This window comes from Eleutherodactylus coqui, chromosome 3, assembly GCF_035609145.1.
Source record: "Eleutherodactylus coqui strain aEleCoq1 chromosome 3, aEleCoq1.hap1, whole genome shotgun sequence".
NCBI lineage: Eukaryota > Metazoa > Chordata > Amphibia > Anura > Eleutherodactylidae > Eleutherodactylus > Eleutherodactylus coqui.
Window position 1 is genome coordinate 317474643 of NC_089839.1, and position 19336 is coordinate 317493978.

At 60.8% G+C, this 19336-nt stretch overlaps 1 protein-coding gene across 1 annotated transcript in view; it reads left to right on the forward strand.

The window, feature by feature from the left end:
• The window catches only part of MAST2 (microtubule associated serine/threonine kinase 2), a 199379-nt gene that overhangs the window by 16261 nt on the left and 163782 nt on the right, over window positions 1-19336 (forward strand). Inside the window, exons 2-3 of the mRNA XM_066598027.1 lie at window positions 4967-5114; window positions 6302-6432. Of these exons, the coding sequence (XP_066454124.1) occupies window positions 4967-5114; window positions 6302-6432 (279 nt within the window). The remainder of the gene's footprint in view (window positions 1-4966; window positions 5115-6301; window positions 6433-19336) is intronic.

Consider the following 19336-nt stretch of genomic DNA (forward strand, 5'->3'; position numbering starts at 1 on the left):
AACAGAATGGTATTTAACAAGGAGAAATGCAAAGTCCTACATCTGGGCAAGAAAAATGAAGAAAGCACATACAGAATGGGAGGAATTGGGCTAAGCAGCAGCACATGTTAAAAAGACTTGGGTATACTAATAGATCATAGACTGAACATGAGTCAACAATGTGATGCAGCAGCCAAAAAGGCAAACACAATTCTGGGATGTATTAAGAGAAGCATAGAGTCTAGATCACGTGAGGTCATTATCCCCTCTACTCTTCCTTAGTCAGACCTCATCTGGAATACTGGGTCCAGTATGTAGCAGTGGAAAGAATTGGTGGTGTCACCGGGCGCTGCTCATGGGGCTGCCTGTGGGAGGACGTGATGATGTCACCGGGCGATGCTCATGGGGCTCCCTGGGGGAGGACGTGATGATGTCACCCGGAGATCCTCATGGGGCTGCCTCTGGGAGGACGTGATGATGTCACCGGGCGCTCCTCATGGGGCTGCCTCTGGGAGGACGTGATGATGTCACCCGGAGATCCTCATGGGGCTGCCTCTGGGAGGACGTGATGATGTCACCCGGAGATCCTCATGGGGCTGCCTGTGGGAGGACGTGATGATGTCACCGGGCGATGCTCATGGGGCTGCCTGTGGGAGGACGTGATGATGTCACCGGGCGATCCTCATGGGGCTGCCTGTGGGAGGACGTGATAATGTCACCGGGCGCTCCTCATGGGGCTGCCTGTGGGAGGACGTGATGATGTCACCGGGCGCTCCTCATGGGGCTGCCTGTGGGAGGACGTGATAATGTCACCGGGCGCTCCTCATGGGGCTGCCTGTGGGAGGACGTGATGATGTCACCGGGCGCTCCTCATGGGGCTGCCTCTGGGAGGACGTGATGATGTCACCGGGCGATGCTCATGGGGCTCCCTGTGGGAGGACGTGATGATGTCACCGGGCGCTCCTCATGGGGCTGCCTCTGGGAGGACGTGATGATGTCACCGGGCGATGCTCATGGGGCTCCCTGTGGGAGGACGTGATGATGTCACCGGGCGCTCCTCATGGGGCTGCCTCTGGGAGGACGTGATGATGTCACCGGGCGATGCTCATGGGGCTCCCTGTGGGAGGACGTGATGATGTCACCGGGCGCTCCTCATGGGGCTGCCTGTGGGAGGACGTGATGATGTCACCGGGCGCTCCTCATGGGGCTGCCTCTGGGAGGACGTGATGATGTCACCGGGCGATGCTCATGGGGCTGCCTGTGGGAGGACGTGATGATGTCACCGGGCGCTCCTCATGGGGCTGCCTGTGGGAGGACGTGATGATGTCACCGGGCGATCCTCATGGGGCTGCCTCTGGGAGGACGTGATGATGTCACCGGGCGCTCCTCATGGGGCTGCCTCTGGGAGGACGTGATGATGTCACCGGGCGCTCCTCATGGGGCTGCCTCTGGGAGGACGTGATGATGTCACTGGGCGCTCCTCATGGGGCTGCCTCTGGGGGGACGTGATGATGTCACCGGGCGCTGCTCATGGGGCTGCCTGTGGGAGGACGTGATGATGTCACCGGGCGCTCCTCATGGGGCTGCCTCTGGGAGGACGTGATGATGTCACCGGGCGCTCCTCATGGGGCTGCCTGTGGGAGGACGTGATGATGTCACCGGGCGATCCTCATGGGGCTGCCTGTGGGAGGACGTGATGATGTCACCGGGCGATCCTCATGGGGCTGCCTGTGGGAGGACGTGATGATGTCACCGGGCGATCCTCATGGGGCTGCCTGTGGGAGGACGTGATGATGTCACCGGGCGCTCCTCATGGGGCTGCCTGTGGGAGGACGTGATGATGTCACCGGGCGCTCCTCATGGGGCTGCCTCTGGGAGGATGTGATGATGTCACCGGGCGCTCCTCATGGGGCTGCCTGTGGGAGGATGTGATGATGTCACCGGGCGCTCCTCATGGGGCTGCCTCTGGGAGGACGTGATGATGTCACCGGGCGCTCCTCATGGGGCTCCCTGTGGGAGGACGTGATGATGTCACCGGGCGATGCTCATGGGGCTCCCTGTGGGAGGACGTGATGATGTCACCGGGCGCTCCTCATGGGGCTGCCTGTGGGAGGACGTGATGATGTCACCGGGCGCTCCTCATGGGGCTGCCTCTGGGAGGACGTGATGATGTCACCGGGCGATGCTCATGGGGCTGCCTGTGGGAGGACGTGATGATGTCACCGGGCGCTCCTCATGGGGCTGCCTGTGGGAGGACGTGATGATGTCACCGGGCGATCCTCATGGGGCTGCCTCTGGGAGGATGTGATGATGTCACCGGGCGCTCCTCATGGGGCTGCCTCTGGGAGGACGTGATGATGTCACTGGGCGCTCCTCATGGGGCTGCCTCTGGGGGGACGTGATGATGTCACCGGGCGCTGCTCATGGGGCTGCCTGTGGGAGGACGTGATGATGTCACCGGGCGCTCCTCATGGGGCTGCCTCTGGGAGGATGTGATGATGTCACCGGGCGCTCCTCATGGGGCTGCCTGTGGGAGGATGTGATGATGTCACCGGGCGCGATGCAGATGTGTTTGTAGCCATACTTTTCTGCGGTGTGTCGGAACGCGTCTTACATGTGCGGAGTGGAGGCGGCCATGTTGGTGTTGGAGCTCATGCGGCCGCAGCGTTTCTTTGCATTCTTCTCACATGACGCCGGGCAGTGATTCCCTGGATAGCGTTCAGAAGCTCCTGGAATGTGCGGAGTCGTGCCAGGAGCGGAGAATGACAGGAAGAACTATCCTGTCACAATGTTACTGGACATGGCGCCGGCCGCTCTTCCGGTCTATGTGTAAGCACAGGTTGTGCGTTATGTGGAGCTCCACCCACCGCACCATAAAGAGGCGGAGTCTGTCACGCAGGGCGCTTTTCTTTCCCCCTCAGTGTGTTAACCAATTAGAGCTCTTCTTTCACAAAGTTGCAGCCTCTGATTGGACGGATTGGATGCGTTTCCCTGCAGGGCCTTAAAGGGGCTGTCCAGGGTTAGAGAAACATGGCTGCTTTCTTCCAAACACAGCGCCACCCTTGTCCGTGGCTCGTGTCTGTTATTGTAGGTCACGTCCCATTCACTTGAATGAACTGAGCTGCAGTACCACACATAACCATATAGACAAGTGTGGCGCTGTGTTTGGGTGAAGGCAGCCATGTTTCTCTAACCCTGGACTGCCCCTTGAAGTCACTCGGGCTGCTTGCTGTCTGTGGTCGCTGATGGTGGTGATGAAGCCGTTACCTCCTCTGTGATGGCCGTAGAGGAGGCTGTGAGGGCGTTGGCTCAGGTCCCCGCGATGTAGATTACAGCGCCACCCGGCGGCGGAGCTCCGTGTCTGCGGGCCTACAGGTTGTCTGACTCAGAGGGCAGTATGCCGGTGGCTCGGCGCCAGCATGGTGGTGGCGCTGCGCTGGTAACCTGGAGTCTGCATGTTCGCTGCCCGCCGCTCCTACAGACGGGTTAGATGGGGCGCGGTCTGTACTGCGCCGTGGAGTATGTTGGCGCTCGTGCAGCTTCACGCAGAGGGCATAATCTTGTGGCCGAAGAGACTTGCGCCAGGCATTAGCGCTGGCAGGTGGTGAGATGTGTATGATGCCCCCAGAGGGCCGGACGATGGGTGCAGTAGTCCTTTTAAGGTCCTGTAGTGTTAATGGATGGAGCGGCTCCGCTGCGTCCCGACTTGCGGGGGTTGGGCTGTGTTTCCTGCCGTGTTCCCGGCGTCCCGCTAAGGCCCCATTTCCCGCGCAGTTGTACGCGGACGCACAACGGATCCTAAGCGCCCACAAAAATGGAGCGTGCTGCGATTTATCTAAAATCAGATCCGCAGCGGTCAAATGAAGTGCGGACCCCAATGCTGCTCTAGGGGGCGCTCCCACTGCGCATCACCAGACGTTTGTTGCTTTTACGGATGTCTCCACCGCTTTGCGGACGCACTGAATGACATCAGTGTCAGTAGTCGCTGTAGTTCTCGCATTGTATTCATGGACCATTAGGCTCTGGGTCCCTCCAGTGCTAAAGATCTTTTTGAGGGGTAACTGCTATAACCCCACAACACGTCTGCTCGCTGTCTGGTCCACAGGGCCTACTAATACCTTGTCGGACGTGGTCTCTGGGTCGTGTGTGCGGCGCCCCCCGGGGGGGGCTGTTGGCACTGGATTAGCGGGTGGCGTGGCCTGATGTGGCGTATTTCTAAATTACAAGATGGAAGGTGCCAGTGATTACGCCGCCGCTCGTATCTTGGCACTGCCTTGTTATCGCCGGCGCTCAGGATGCGGCTGTCGCCCCCGCTGACTGAGGGTGCCCAGGAGATGCCCGCGGGGGTCTGTGGGATGAGCGCTGCACAGATGTGGGGCCGCGGCCGGCACCGTGAGCAGTGAGGGCGGTTGTCTAGTCTTATTGGATGTGGATTGATGTGACGCTTATCTCCCTCTGCTCCAGGATCTGTGAGGTAGCTGTAGATCATAGCGCCCCCTGTGGTCAGTGCATGGCTAATGGGGTGATAGGATGGCTATGTGCGGTGCCCTCTGACTTACTACAACACCCATCATCCCACCCCTCGGGGATCTGTCATCATGGTGCCCCAACAAACTGCTTTCTGTCATGTTTACACGGGCGAGCGCGATATCAGCGTTAGAAGCGCGACCGGAAACACGGAAACACGGGAGAATCACGCTTCAATAGAAAAAGTCCAAACATGGCTCTTGTGCGAAGATTCCATCGTCCGGCGGGCGCATTCTGTGTTGTTACTTTCTTCGCCCGACAACCAGTAAGATCGCAGGATGATGGTATAAACGCAGAGTAACGGGGCGATCGGATGGAGCTGGCGCCATTACTGGTGTGGGTCCGCCCTCCGGACATGTGATGCGCTTGTCCCTCTAGTTTTGGTCTCCTTTGGCGCGGTGTGTAACGTGATGGCGGTCGCTCCCGCATGTCATAATCCGCCATTGTGTTTCTCTTTCAGGATTGCGTTCCTCCGCCGGCTGCTCTGCTGTTCAGGAAACTGAGTAACCCCGACCTCTTCTCCTCCAGCGGTAAAGTGAAGCTGCACCGCCAGCTTAGCCAGGACGACTGCAAGCTGCGGCGCGGCAGCCTGACCTCTGCAGTGGCGGGTGAGTAGTCTGCTAGTGTGCGGAGGAGGCGCCGCTTCTCGTGAGTGAAGCCGCTCGGGGAATATTTGCTATCGGCCATCGCAGCGTGCGGGCTCTTCCCTGCGGAGCGCTGCAGATGGTTTGCTGCCTCCTGCTGGGTCTTGCAGACTCGTTGCCACCTCGCACAGCTGACATTTGCTTCAGTTGCAGGCAGTTTGGCCGCTGCTGGCTGCGGACGGACGCGCTCCTGCCACCTGCTGGATTATTGTCCCCATGTCACGACTCGCGGCTCCACCGGCCGAGCTTTGTCCCCAGGGCTGAGTGATCTGTGCAGGGAGACGTGCCGCCTGCTGGAACTGAATCCTCTGCTTACTGCTCCGTGGGCCGATCGCTCAGCCCGGTTATCGGGGGGCACCTATTCGTGACAATTGGCCCCTGTAACGGCACCTTTAGGCCCCGTTCGCACCAGCGCGCATCGATCCCGTTTTTTTGGCTCTGTGTAATGCCGGGTCAGCACCCGCCGGTCACATGGTGTGCTCTGATGTGTTGTGGCAGACACTGCGACAGACCCTCAGCTCTGAGAGGGGGGAGGTTTAAGTGCTTTGTTGTACAATGCTGTTAATCTGTCCTGAGTGGCGGCCCCCACCATGGGGCACTGATGGGCGGTCCTAGGGGCCCCTTTATAGAGCTCCTTCAGGGTTGACCCCTTCTGCAGCCACATCTTATTTATGGCAGACGGCGAGGCTTCGGATCCCGCATGTGTGACCCCGGCCGGTGACCCCGCGGGCGCTCGCCCTCAGTCATGCGCAGTACAAAGTGCTTTTTTTATTTATTTTTGCTGTGCCGCCGCCTATCCGCAATGTCAATAGCAGAGGGGCTGCGCGTCGGACGCATGCTGCGACTCTTACATACATTTTCATTGCCTGCATCTGCTGCGGATCCTCCGCGCCGGCCGCCGTTCCGCTATTCCAATTCTCCCGCTTGAGACCGGTCTTAGGAGACGTCGTCTGGTTTGCGCCCACAGCTTCAACGCACAGTTATGTGTCTCCATGGTGACCAGTCTGCGGTACATCGGAGTAAGGCTGCAGGCGTGGCGCTGTTAACCATGCGGGGTCTGGGCTCTGAGGGGTGTGAGTCGTGGCGCAGTCCCAGTGTTACCGCCGCTGAGGCTCGAGATGTCGGTCTTGATGAATGTTGTTTTCTTCCAGGGAAGCACCTGCTTCCGCTGTCGAGCAGCATCCACGGCGGTGTGGGCCAGCTAACAGGAGAGGCATCCAACCTGGTCCGCATGAGGAATCAGTCACTGGGACAATCCGCACCGTCTCTGACTGCCGGCCTGGTGAGTGACTTCACAAATGGCCTTCTATATTAGATGGAAAAGTGTTTGGGATGATTATGGTGACGTGTGTCAGCGTTTAGATTACTAATCCTAAAATCCTTCTCACACCGACCACTAGACACAGCTTACCTCCTCCCCTCCCTGCACACGACCGCTAGAACGAATAGTCTGACACAGCTCCCCTCCCTGCACACGACCGCTAGAACGAATAGTCTGACACAGCTCCCCTCCCTGCACACGACCGCTAAAACAAATACTCTGACACAGCTCCCCTCCTCCCCTCCCTGCTCACAACCACTAGAACTAATAGTCTGACATAGCTCACCTCCTCCCCTCCCTGCACACGACCACTACAACGAATAGTCTGACACAGCTCACCTCCTCCCCTCCCTGCACACGACCACTACAACGAATAGTCTGACACAGCTCCCCTCCCTGCACACGACCACTAGAACTAAGTCTGACACAGCTCCCCTCCTCCCCTCCCTGCACACGACTGCTAGAACGAATAGTCTTACACAGCTTACCTCCTCCCCTCCCTGCACACGACCACTAGAACGAATAGTCTGACACAGCTCCCCTCCCTGCACACGACCGCTAAAACGAATAGTCTGACACAGCTCCCCTCCTCCCCTCCCTGCACACGACCGCTAAAACGAATAGTCTGACACAGCTCCCCTCCTCCCCTCCCTGCACACGACCACTAGAACTAATAGTCTGACACAGCTCCCCTCCTCCCCTCCCTGCACACGACCACTAGAACTAATAGTCTGACACAGCTTACCTCCTCCCCTCCCTGCACACGACCACTAGAACTAATAGTCTGACAGCTCGCCTCCTCCCCTCCCTGCACACGACCACTAGAACTAATAGTCTGACAGCTCGCCTCCTCCCCTCCCTGCACATGTCCACTAGAACTAAGAGTCTGACACAGCTCACCTCCTCCCCTCCCTGTACAGACAGGATTACACGGAGAGGAGACACCTATATATAGATAACTCAGGACCTACCATTCACAATAGTCACAGCTCACCTCCTCCCCTCCCTGTACAGACAGGATTACACTGAGAGGAGACACCTATGTATAGATAACACAGGACCACCATTCACAATAGTCACAGCTCACCTCCTCCCCTCCCTGCACAGAGCATGTCCACAGCCCTCTTGCGCTCACCCGGCTGCAGACAAGATGGCTGCCTGGCATTTCCAGCCAGTAGGATAAGCATGTGTTGTAGCGAGTCTGGCGGTCCCCAGAGAGGTCGGTCCTCTGGATGCCGCCGATCGTCGCCGAGGTTTTTTTTTTTTTTTTTCTTTCCCAGTACAGGTAAAAGCTAAAATGAAAGGTTGATGTGTGAAGTGTATATAAGGGGCGGGGCGGGCACAGCGCGGCGGTCGGGCCGATAAGAGGGGGGCTGAGGTGGGCACAACAAGTGGATGGCGTAGGCACAGCAAGGTGGTCGGGTGCAATGAGGTGGCGGGGTGGGCCCGGTGAGGATGGGCGTAACGAGGGGGCGGGATGGAATTGATGCCTGGGCAAACGCGTCCCGAGGTCTCCACTGGCCCGATGGCTGGAGAAGAGTGTCTTCAGGCCGTACCATCGTCTGCTCCTCCCTCTTGCTCTGTATAGAGGAGCGTAGTGGACGGCGGCGGCCCGTAAACGTTTGTGCGCTGCTGCTGCCTCCTGTGGTGGTTTTAGCGGTGAGAGCCTGCTGATGTGACTCCAGCACACTGCACGGGGCAGTACTGCAGGCGGCTGCCAGTAGGTGGCGCTCGGCACCTTCACGTGGGAGGATCTTTCTCCTCCCGTGAAACACCAGCTTCTGTGATAGCTTTCCAAGCTGCTCGTGGCCAGAAGGAGCCCCTTGTGTGCAGGCAGCTCCCACCCGGCCGTAGGGACCCCCATTCCGCCGCAGGTTAACGCTGGCTAGCTGTAAGTCTACAGCTGGTCTGCTTTCTAGATTGACCTTTGACCCTCTGTCTGCCCATCCCCCAGCTTATCTCGGTCCGTTTGTAGCCGCACATTGTCCTCCGTTGCATTAATTATATTGTATAATTTTGTGTCATCTGCAGATATTGATATTTTGCTGTGCAGCCCCTCTATCAGGTCGCTGATAAATATATTGAACAGAATGGGGCTCAATACTGAGCCCTGTGGCCCCCCCGCTAGTGACGGGGGCCCAATCAGAGTATGAACCATTTATTACCCCCCTCTGCTTTCTATCTCTGAGCCAGTTCCTTACCCAGATACACACGTTTTCACCCAATCTGAGCTTCTCACTTTATATATCAGCCTATTATGTGGCACGGTGTCACATGCTTTAGAGAAGTCCAGATATTCGAGATCAATAGGCTCTCCCAGGTCCAGCTTAGAGCTTACTTCATCGTAGAAACTGATCAGATTGGTCTGACACGATCGACCCCTCATGAACCTGTGCTGGTGAGGAGTTATCCTCTTCTCCTTGAGGTATTCAGTATTAGTGTATCTTGACACCACCGGGACAGAAGGGTGGAGACAAGGTTTAGGTTGTTTGACAGCCATGTTATGCCCCCCGTTGATGATTGGCTGCAGAAGCTTGTGAGTGTAGGTGAAGACTTGCTACTGTGTAGCGGACGCAGGACGGCAGACATGTACGTTTGCGAGCGGCTCCGTTGCTTCCCGTTCCCTGCGCTTGCCTCCCCCTTTCTGTACACAGCATTGCAGTTCTGTCGACCGCTCGGAGTGCCCCCTACGCCAGCCCCAACACTCACATTAAGGAGGGGTGATTTCTGAAGGTGCCGCATGGCGCACTTAGTGCCCCCTCTGCTGCTGACCATACTCTGGTGTGGGTGCCCCCTCCGCTGCCGAGCACACTTCAATTTCTGTGCAGAGATTGTAGAACGTGGTAGCCGCTGCAGTCGGTGCCCCCTCCGCCACCCAACACACTTTATTTTCCCTGCATGCCTTTCTGAACGTGACGGCCGCTGCAAAATCCACTACAGCAACGAGACCAAGAACTGCAAAGAACATGGTGGGGGGCAAGCAGGGAAAAGTCACCCGTTACACGTACCGCTGTTACCGAGTTGGAGGGGTGGGGGGTGGCTGTGATCACCTGGCGGGGAAAAACGCACTCTAAAGGGCTGCTGATGGTAGGTGGCAAGCAGGGAGAACCGACGAGTCTTGGTACTGCTGTATGTGGATGCCACGGACTGTGCCTCCGCCGCCTCCTCCCTCTGGGGTCGCCTCCGCCGCCGCCTCCTCCCTCTGGGGTCGCCTCCGCCGCCGCCTCCTCCCTCCGGGGTCGCCTCCGCCGCCGCCTCCTCCCTCCGGGGTCGCCTCCGCCTCCTCCCTCCGGGGTCGCCTCCGCCGCCGCCTCCTCCCTCCGGGGTCGCCTCCGCCGCCGCCTCCTCCCTCCGGGGTCGCCTCCGCCGCCGCCTCCTCCCTCCGGGGTCGCCTCCGCCGCCGCCTCCTCCCTCCGGGGTCGCCTCCGCCGCCGCCTCCTCCCTCCGGGGTCGCCTCCGCCGCCGCCTCCTCCCTCCGGGGTCGCCTCCGCCGCCGCCTCCTCCCTCCGGGGTCGCCTCCTCCTCCTCCCTCCGGGGTCGCCTCCGCCTCCTCCCTCCGGGGTCGCCTCCGCCGCCTCCTCCCTCCGGGGTCGCCTCCGCCGCCGCCTCCCTCCGGGGTCGCCTCCGCCGCCGCCTCCCTCCGGGGTCGCCTCCGCCGCCGCCTCCCTCCGGGGTCGCCGCCGCCGCCTCCCTCCGGGGTCGCCTCCGCCGCCGCCTCCTCCCTCCGGGGTCGCCTCCGCCTCCTCCCTCCGGGGTCGCCGCCGCCGCCGCCTCCTCCCTCCGGGCTCGCCTCCGCCGCCGCCGCCTCCCTCCGGGCTCGCCTCCGCCGCCTCCCTCCGGGGTCGCCTCCGCCGCCGCCGCCTCCTCCCTCCGGGGTCGCCTCCGCCGCCGCCGCCTCCTCCCTCCGGGGTCGCCTCCGCCGCCGCCGCCGCCTCCTCCCTCCGGGGTCGCCTCCGCCGCCGCCGCCGCCGCCGCCTCCTCCCTCCGGGGTCGCCTCCGCCGCCGCCTCCCTCCGGGGTCGCCTCCGCCGCCGCCTCCCTCCGGGGTCGCCTCCGCCGCCGCCTCCTCCCTCCGGGGTCGCCTCCGCCGCCGCCTCCTCCCTCCGGGGTCGCCTCCGCCGCCGCCTCCTCCCTCCGGGGTCGCCTCCGCCGCCGCCGCCTCCTCCCTCCGGGGTCGCCTCCGCCGCCGCCGCCTCCTCCCTCCGGGGTCGCCTCCGCCGCCGCCGCCTCCTCCCTCCGGGGTCGCCTCCGCCGCCGCCGCCTCCTCCCTCCGGGGTCGCCGCCGCCGCCTCCTCCCTCCGGGGTCGCCTCCGCCGCCGCCGCCTCCTCCCTCCGGGGTCGCCGCCGCCGCCTCCTCCCTCCGGGGTCGCCTCCGCCGCCGCCGCCTCCTCCCTCCGGGGTCGCCGCCGCCTCCTCCCTCCGGGGTCGCCGCCGCCTCCTCCCTCCGGGGTCGCCGCCGCCTCCTCCCTCCGGGGTCGCCGCCGCCTCCTCCCTCCGGGGTCGCCGCCGCCTCCTCCCTCCGGGGTCGCCGCCGCCTCCTCCCTCCGGGGTCGCCTCCGCCTCCTCCCTCCGGGGTCGCCGCCTCCGCCTCCTCCCTCCGGGGTCGCCGCCTCCGCCTCCTCCCTCCGGGGTCGCCGCCTCCGCCTCCTCCCTCCGGGGTCGCCGCCGCCGCCTCCTCCCTCCGGGGTCGCCGCCGCCGCCGCCTCCTCCCTCCGGGGTCGCCGCCGCCGCCGCCTCCTCCCTCCGGGGTCGCCGCCGCCGCCGCCGCCGCCTCCTCCCTCCGGGGTCGCCTCCGCCGCCGCCGCCGCCTCCTCCCTCCGGGGTCGCCTCCGCCGCCGCCGCCGCCTCCTCCCTCCGGGGTCGCCTCCGCCGCCGCCGCCGCCTCCTCCCTCCGGGGTCGCCTCCGCCGCCGCCGCCGCCTCCTCCCTCCGGGGTCGCCTCCGCCGCCGCCGCCGCCTCCTCCCTCCGGGGTCGCCTCCGCCGCCGCCGCCGCCTCCTCCCTCCGGGGTCGCCTCCGCCGCCGCCGCCGCCTCCTCCCTCCGGGGTCGCCTCCGCCGCCGCCTCCTCCCTCCGGGGTCGCCTCCGCCGCCGCCTCCTCCCTCCGGGGTCGCCTCCGCCGCCGCCTCCTCCCTCCGGGGTCGCCTCCGCCGCCTCCTCCCTCCGGGGTCGCCTCCGCCGCCTCCTCCCTCCGGGGTCGCCTCCGCCGCCTCCTCCCTCCGGGGTCGCCTCCGCCGCCGCCTCCCTCCGGGGTCGCCTCCGCCGCCGCCTCCCTCCGGGGTCGCCTCCGCCGCCGCCTCCTCCCCCCTCCGGGGTCGCCTCCGCCGCCGCCTCCTCCCCCCTCCGGGGTCGCCTCCGCCGCCGCCTCCTCCCTCCGGGGTCGCCTCCGCCGCCGCCTCCTCCCTCCGGGGTCGCCTCCGCCGCCGCCTCCTCCCTCCGGGGTCGCCTCCGCCGCCGCCTCCTCCCTCCGGGGTCGCCTCCGCCGCCGCCTCCTCCCTCCGGGGTCGCCGCCGCCTCCTCCCTCCGGGGTCGCCGCCGCCTCCTCCCTCCGGGGTCGCCGCCGCCTCCTCCCTCCGGGGTCGCCGCCGCCTCCTCCCTCCGGGGTCGCCTCCGCCTCCTCCCTCCGGGGTCGCCGCCTCCGCCTCCTCCCTCCGGGGTCGCCGCCTCCGCCTCCTCCCTCCGGGGTCGCCGCCTCCTCCCTCCGGGGTCGCCTCCGCCGCCGCCGCCGCCGCCGCCTCCTCCCTCCGGGGTCGCCTCCGCCGCCGCCGCCGCCTCCTCCCTCCGGGGTCGCCTCCGCCGCCGCCGCCGCCTCCTCCCTCCGGGGTCGCCTCCGCCGCCGCCTCCTCCCTCCGGGGTCGCCTCCGCCGCCGCCTCCTCCCTCCGGGGTCGCCTCCGCCGCCGCCTCCTCCCTCCGGGGTCGCCTCCGCCGCCGCCTCCTCCCTCCGGGGTCGCCTCCGCCGCCGCCGCCGCCTCCTCCCTCCGGGGTCGCCTCCGCCGCCGCCGCCGCCTCCTCCCTCCGGGGTCGCCTCCGCCGCCTCCTCCCTCCGGGGTCGCCTCCGCCGCCTCCTCCCTCCGGGGTCGCCTCCGCCGCCTCCTCCCTCCGGGGTCGCCTCCGCCGCCGCCTCCCTCCGGGGTCGCCTCCGCCGCCGCCTCCCTCCGGGGTCGCCTCCGCCGCCGCCTCCTCCCCCCTCCGGGGTCGCCTCCGCCGCCGCCTCCTCCCCCCTCCGGGGTCGCCTCCGCCGCCGCCTCCTCCCTCCGGGGTCGCCTCCGCCGCCGCCTCCTCCCTCCGGGGTCGCCTCCGCCGCCGCCTCCTCCCTCCGGGGTCGCCTCCGCCGCCGCCTCCTCCCTCCGGGGTCGCCTCCGCCTCCTCCCTCCGGGGTCGCCGCCGCCTCCTCCCTCCGGGGTCGCCGCCGCCTCCTCCCTCCGGGGTCGCCGCCGCCTCCTCCCTCCGGGGTCGCCGCCGCCTCCTCCCTCCGGGGTCGCCGCCGCCTCCTCCCTCCGGGGTCGCCGCCGCCTCCTCCCTCCGGGGTCGCCGCCGCCTCCTCCCTCCGGGGTCGCCGCCGCCTCCTCCCTCCGGGGTCGCCGCCGCCTCCTCCCTCCGGGGTCGCCGCCGCCTCCTCCCTCCAGTGTTGGAAATGTAATTTGAAGATCTGGGCGGGGTCCGCAGGAATTTGCCCCCCTAGGTATCTAATGGATGAGGATCTCCATTTTTAAAGGGGAACTGTACTGAGAGTCACATTTAAGATTTTTGGAGGTTGACCTTGAAATTGCTCACCCGCCCATATCCAGTAAATTCCTTCATCACGACCGGCAGACCCATTCTGGGGTTCGACAGGAAAGGAGGAGGTCATCCGCGAACAATGCCATCTTATGTTCAGAGGAACCTTCAGCTCGCCCCCTAACTGAAGCCGTTTTCCTAATAGCATTAGCTAAGGACTCCACTGATGGAATGTAAAGCAGCGGCGAGAGAGGGCATCCCTGCCGGGTGCCATTACGGGTCACTATGGTATCTTAGAGGGCACCATTGACCCTAATTCTGTCCGAGGGCCAATTCTATAATGCCATGATCCTCATTCTCTGCCCCAATCCCAGATGTCGAAGAGTCTCCTCCAGATACCTCCACCTGAACCTGTCGAACGCCAGCTGGCATAGCGGCCTTTTCCCTCTCTAGCCCTGTGCATCGGGGAGATGGACTTAATGGTAATGCCCCTGGCCTCTCTCCCCCTGCTCTTTATGGATCCGGTCAGGGATGTGTCTGCCAGTCTGTTAGCTGTTATTTTGGTGAACATTTTTACATCTACATTAATCGGCGAAATCGGCCTGTAGTTTGCGCAGGGGGCGGGGTCTCGTTTGCGCAGGGGGCGGGGTCTCGTTTGCGCAGGGGGCGGTGTCTCGTTTGCGCAGGGGGCGGTGTCTCGTTTGCGCAGGGGGCGGTGTCTCGTTTGCGCAGGGTCTCGTTTGCGCGGGGTCTCGTTTGCGCGGGGTCTCGTTTGCGCGGGGTCTCGTTTGCGCGGGGTCTCGTTTGCGCGGGGTCTCGTTTGCGCAGGGGGCGGGGTCTCGTTTGCGCAGGGGGCGGGGTCTCGTTTGCGCAGGGGGCGGTGTCTCGTTTGCGCAGGGGGCGGTGTCTCGTTTGCGCAGGGGGCGGTGTCTCGTTTGCGCAGGGGGCGGTGCCTCGTTTGCGCGGGGTCTCGTTTGCGCAGGGGGCGGGGTCTCGTTTGCGCGGGGGCGGGGTCTCGTTTGCGCAGGGGCGGGGTCTCGTTTGCGCAGGGGGAGGGGTCTCGTTTGCGCAGGGGGCGGGGTCTCGTTTGCGCAGGGGGCGGGGTCTCGTTTGCGCAGGGGCGCGGGGTCTTTTCCCGGTTTTGGAATAACTACAATATGTGCCTGGAGAGCCTGAGGCGGGAAGGGGCATCCCCGAGAAACCACGTTGAAGAGTTGCCTTAGGAGCGGAGAAAGTTCTCCTTTTAAAGGTTTATAAAATCTCGCCGAACCCCCCGGGGGCCGGACTTGTACCTAATTATAGTTCCTCAATTCCTCTACGATCTGATCATGGGCGAAGTCGAGGTCCCGAGCCCCAGACTCATCCGGGTGCCTCCTCTTCTCCTCTCTATGTTGTATAGCTTATCATAATAGAGGCGAAGTTCCTCCAAGATGTCTCGCTGGGAGAGAGCCGGATCCCCCCAGCCTTATGTATTTTTGGGACGACCGTCTGCGGCCCTCTGGGGTGAAGGGCATGGGCCAGCCAGCGCCCGCACTTCTCTCCGGTCTCTGTATGCCAACGTCCTCTGGTCTGAGATTGACGCTATACGTTGGCGGAGGGCTGACCTTTCTGCCCGCAGTGTGTGACTCGGGGGCTCTTGTTTGCCACCGTAGGTTCCCCAATTCCTTTGGGCACTCTCTTTTTTAGTCTAGCTCCGTGCGAGATCAGCGTTCCTCTCAGAGCACTTTTAAAGCCCCCCGTTTGTGTGGGGCCCGAGTTTCATCTGTTTGGTGATCTTTTATGACATTCGCTATGGTTGTTACATCCTGTACACAAGGACGGTCCTTTAACCCCTTCCCGCTCCATGACGTATAGGTACCTCAATTCTGACAGCCGCATTTAAATCCCCCGAACAATGTTCGGGGGTCCCGCACGGCCCCCCGTGGTGAGACCTAATGAAAGGCCCCAGGGCTGCCTTACCAGACTGCCTATCAAGCCATCTCCAGGGGTAGCCTGATAGACTGCCTGTCAGAATGCAGTATGACCTAATGCTATAGCATTACGTCAACTGCAGGAGCGATCAAAGCATCGCTGGTTGTGGTCCCCCAGGGGGACTTCAAAGTAAAGTAAAAAAAACAGTTTTTAAATCCCCCCCCCCTTTGCCATATCTATTATTAAAAAATCTAAATCATAAAATAAAAATACATATTTCGTATCGCCGCGTCCGTAAAAGTCCAATCTATGAAAGTAGCGCATTATTTACTGCGCACGGTGAACGTCGTCCGAAAAAAAGAAAAGAATGCCAGAAATGCACTTTTTTAATTACCCTGTCTCCCAGAAAAAACACAATAAAAAGCGATCAAAAACTCGTATGTATTCCAAATTGGTGCTAACGGAAACTGCAGGACGTCCCGCAGGAAATGAGCCTCGCTGAACTACGGCGACGGGAAAACAAAATGACCGCAGAAAATAATTGAAAAAAATTAAATGTCTTTGAAAAAAAGAGTAGTACAGTAAAAAACCCTCCAAGTTTGGTATGGCAGTAATCGTACCGACCCGCAGAATAAAGGTATCAGGTCGCCCCGCAAAACACAAGCCCTCATAGAGCGACGGCGAGGGATGAATAAAGGAGTTACAGGCAGAGGAAAAAACGAAAATGGAAAAAGAAAAAGGGGGGCGGCGTCATTAAGGGGTTAATAAGTTGTCGTTTAACCCCCATCCTTTTGTACGAGTCTCGCCTTGAAGGCCTGCCAGTTCCGCGTAGACCGGGGCGTGGTCAGACCAAATAAAGGGACCAACCGAGCTAGTCGGTTGAAAATCTAGAAGCCTATGGGAAACCCACAGGTAGTCCAATCTGCCGTATGTGCTGATGAGTGGGGAGTGCAGTCCCTAACGCCACAGATCCACCAACGTATTGCCACCCGCGGGACAGAGGTCCTACCTGAGGAGGAGTCAAGCTCAGGTGGAAATCGCCCCTAGTACAATGGCTGCGGGGGTAACATTTGTCGGAGCACTTGGTATCTCACCAGCCCTGAAGCGCGTCTCGTGGAATACAAGTACTTTCGTCCCCTCTTTTTGCAGGTGGTGAAGTATTTGACCTCTTCTAGATGGAATATTCAGCCCCCGTCAGACTAGACATGGCGGGAAACAAAGACCATGTGACAGTCCTGGGCCGGTTAGGAGGAGGAATCCGATTATATGGAGAAGAGGGGGAGAAGGAAGAAACAAAGAAAAGAGAGAACCCTCCACTGGCTAAACTCGTAAGCCCGTCGCTCTCTAACTTTTAATGTAGCCCAGGGCTACCTAACCTATGCAGGGGAGGAGGAGACCAGAAACAGAGGTCTACCTCCGGCCGGACCACCGTCAGAAGATGAAAAAAGGGAGGGGGGGAGCTTGTATCTGAAGACAAAATCCAAGCCCGCCGCAAGACCTTTAGAAGCGCTGACCACAGTGAGGAAAGAAGTGGGGCGAACAACCTCAGAAGCATGTTAATATTCTTGGACATTCCTAAATGCGGGGGCTCCAGCTCGGTCCCGGGGCATCAGACGCCCGTTACACCCATATGTTTCGAGTGTGTTAAGGTCAGTCGTTGTCGCGTTCTCTCCCGGCGCTGTTTCTTGTTCCTCTGTCGCCTCTCTCCACCACCTGCCATTCCAGTCTGGGCAGAGGAATCGGTAGACCTCCTATTTTGGGCCAGTCCGGGTTCGCAATTTGGGTCCCCAAGAACTTGGGTAGATCGCCCAGATTTCTGAAGATTGCCGTCTTTCCTCCTTTTCTAGCTTGCAGTTGGAGGGGAAAGCCCCATCTATACGGAATGTCTCGCAGAACATTTAGCAGAGGTTTCAGGACCCCTCGAAGCTGGAGGGTGCGTTTAGAGAGGTCAGGATAGACCGACACCGAATGTTCTCGAAAGACTAGATTGGTTTCGGCCCTCATGCGCGATGCAGGGCGCTGTCTGGAGGTCTGCCCAGAAGGTGGCTGAAAAACTCACTAACCCAGTCTTCCAATTGACTGCTGCTCACCTCCTCTGTAAGTCCTCTTATACGGAGATTGTTTCGCCTCTGGCGGTTTCAATATCGCCGATGTGGTTAGTCAGTTCAGCGATTTGATGGGCTTGGGTTTCTATTAATTTTTCTATTATTTCTATTGCGCATGTTCTTCTAGGGTGTTCTGGATGGTGTTTCGGGTCTCCTCCACCTCTTCTACCCTTTGCCCAACATGCCTGATATCTCTTTGAAGGGCAGCAATATCGTGTTTATGGGCTTATGGCTTTAAGGTGAGCCCTCCAATCCCAATCATCATCAATGGGATATGAGCCTCCATTATCTGGAGGGCTGAAGCGTGGCGTGGGCCGTGGGCTTCTGCTGTCATTCTCCTCCAAGTCTGCGGCTTGTTTTGGGGTCTTTGCGGTGGGGGTCAGCCTCTGTATGTTTCTCGCCCCTCTGCTTAGAGGTGACTATGGGGCCCTGCTCTCTTCCTTCGAGCTCCCCCAAGCTGCATGGGGTGTATAAGGGACAATATGACTGTTCATAGGCTCTTGACTGGGAGCCTCAGGGTAGCGTCCAGGGGATGTCTGCAGCAGAGGAGTTAGTTCTCCGGATTCTCCAATACCTTCTATTGGGGGGGGGGGGGGAGAGTCCCCTCTCCGTCCCTTGCAGGACAGCTTCCCCTCCCCCTCTCTTCCAGCATGTCGCCATCTCCCGCCGCGGCCCCCTCTGTCTTCAGGGATTCCGCGGCCCCGGACACCTTCCCCGGCCTGTCTGTTACCTGCTCTGATGCCGCGGACAAATGCGGGGTGGGACGCCCGCCGCGGTTGTGAGCCGCAGCCTCCTGTTCTCCCGCTGTTCCACGTGCTGCGGGCCGCGGCGCCATCTTGGATGCTCCCCTCTGCAGCTGCGGTCCGCTTGGGGAGCAGAGGAAGCGCTCCATTCCGGGTGTGGGGGTCTCTGCTGTGGCTGTTGGACTTCTGACCCCCTCTTCCGTCCCATGGTAAGTACAGCGCGGTCCTGCGGCGGCTGAACAGTCTCTGTTGCGGCGGCTCAGTCGGGAGCAGAGGACTCGCACGTTCACTCCATCAGTGGCTGGCCACGCCCCCTCTTTCCTGTATGATTTTAGTGCTTCTTCGCTGCCTTGTTGCTTTAGTAGTTTGAACGCTTTCTTCTTTTCGTTTATTGCCCCTCTTACCGTCTTGTCGAGCCACATTGGTTTCCTTTTAGTTGAGATTCTTTTATTTTTAAAGGGAATGAACTGCTCACATGAGGTGATTAGGATCCTTTTAAACTCCTCCCATTTGTCGTCTGTACTGATATTTTTGAGGATGTTGTCCCAATTAATGTTACCGATAGTAGCTCTCAGCTCATCAAATGTTGCTTTACTAAAGTTTAGTTTATTTGTCGCTCCCTGATGAGGCTTCTTATTGAACGACAGCTGGAAATAGATTATATTGTGGTCACTGCTCCCCAAGTGCCCCTCCACCTGCACCCCCATGATTCTGTCCGGTTTGTTAGTTAGTACTAGGTCCAGAGTGGCCCTCCCTCTCGTTGGCTCCCGCACAAGTTGGTTCAGGTAATTATCTTTAATTGTTCTCAAGAACTTATCCCCCCTGTGAGATTTGCAGGTCTCGTTATCCCATATTTTATCTGGATAATTAAACTCCCCCATGATAATTACTTTGTTGCGGTTTGACACCTCTTCTATCTGCCTTAGTAGTAAGGTTTCAGTTTCTTCTGTTGCTTTTGGTGGTCTATAGAAGACCCCTATCAGGATTTAGTTTTTTCTTCCTCCCTGTATTTCTACCCACAGAGATTCCACCTGTTCATCTCCTGCCCCTATATCCTCCTGTAGTCTTGGTTTTAAGTACAATTTAACGTACAGACATATCCCTCCCCCTTTCTGTTTACCACGGTCTCTTCTGAAGAGATTGTACCCCTGTAAATTCACTGCCCAATCGCACTTATCATCAAGCCATGTCTCTGTTATTCCCACTATGTCGTAGTTTTCATCGGTCATTCTCACAAGCTCGCTCACTGTACTGATCAGACTCCTTGCATTCGTGGTCATACACTTTATATGGGTATTTTTGTTCTTTGTATTCATTATGCCACTAATGGTACTATTGGCTGATCTGTCAGTTCTAACGGTACTAACCCCTCCCCTTCCCATTACCTAAGGC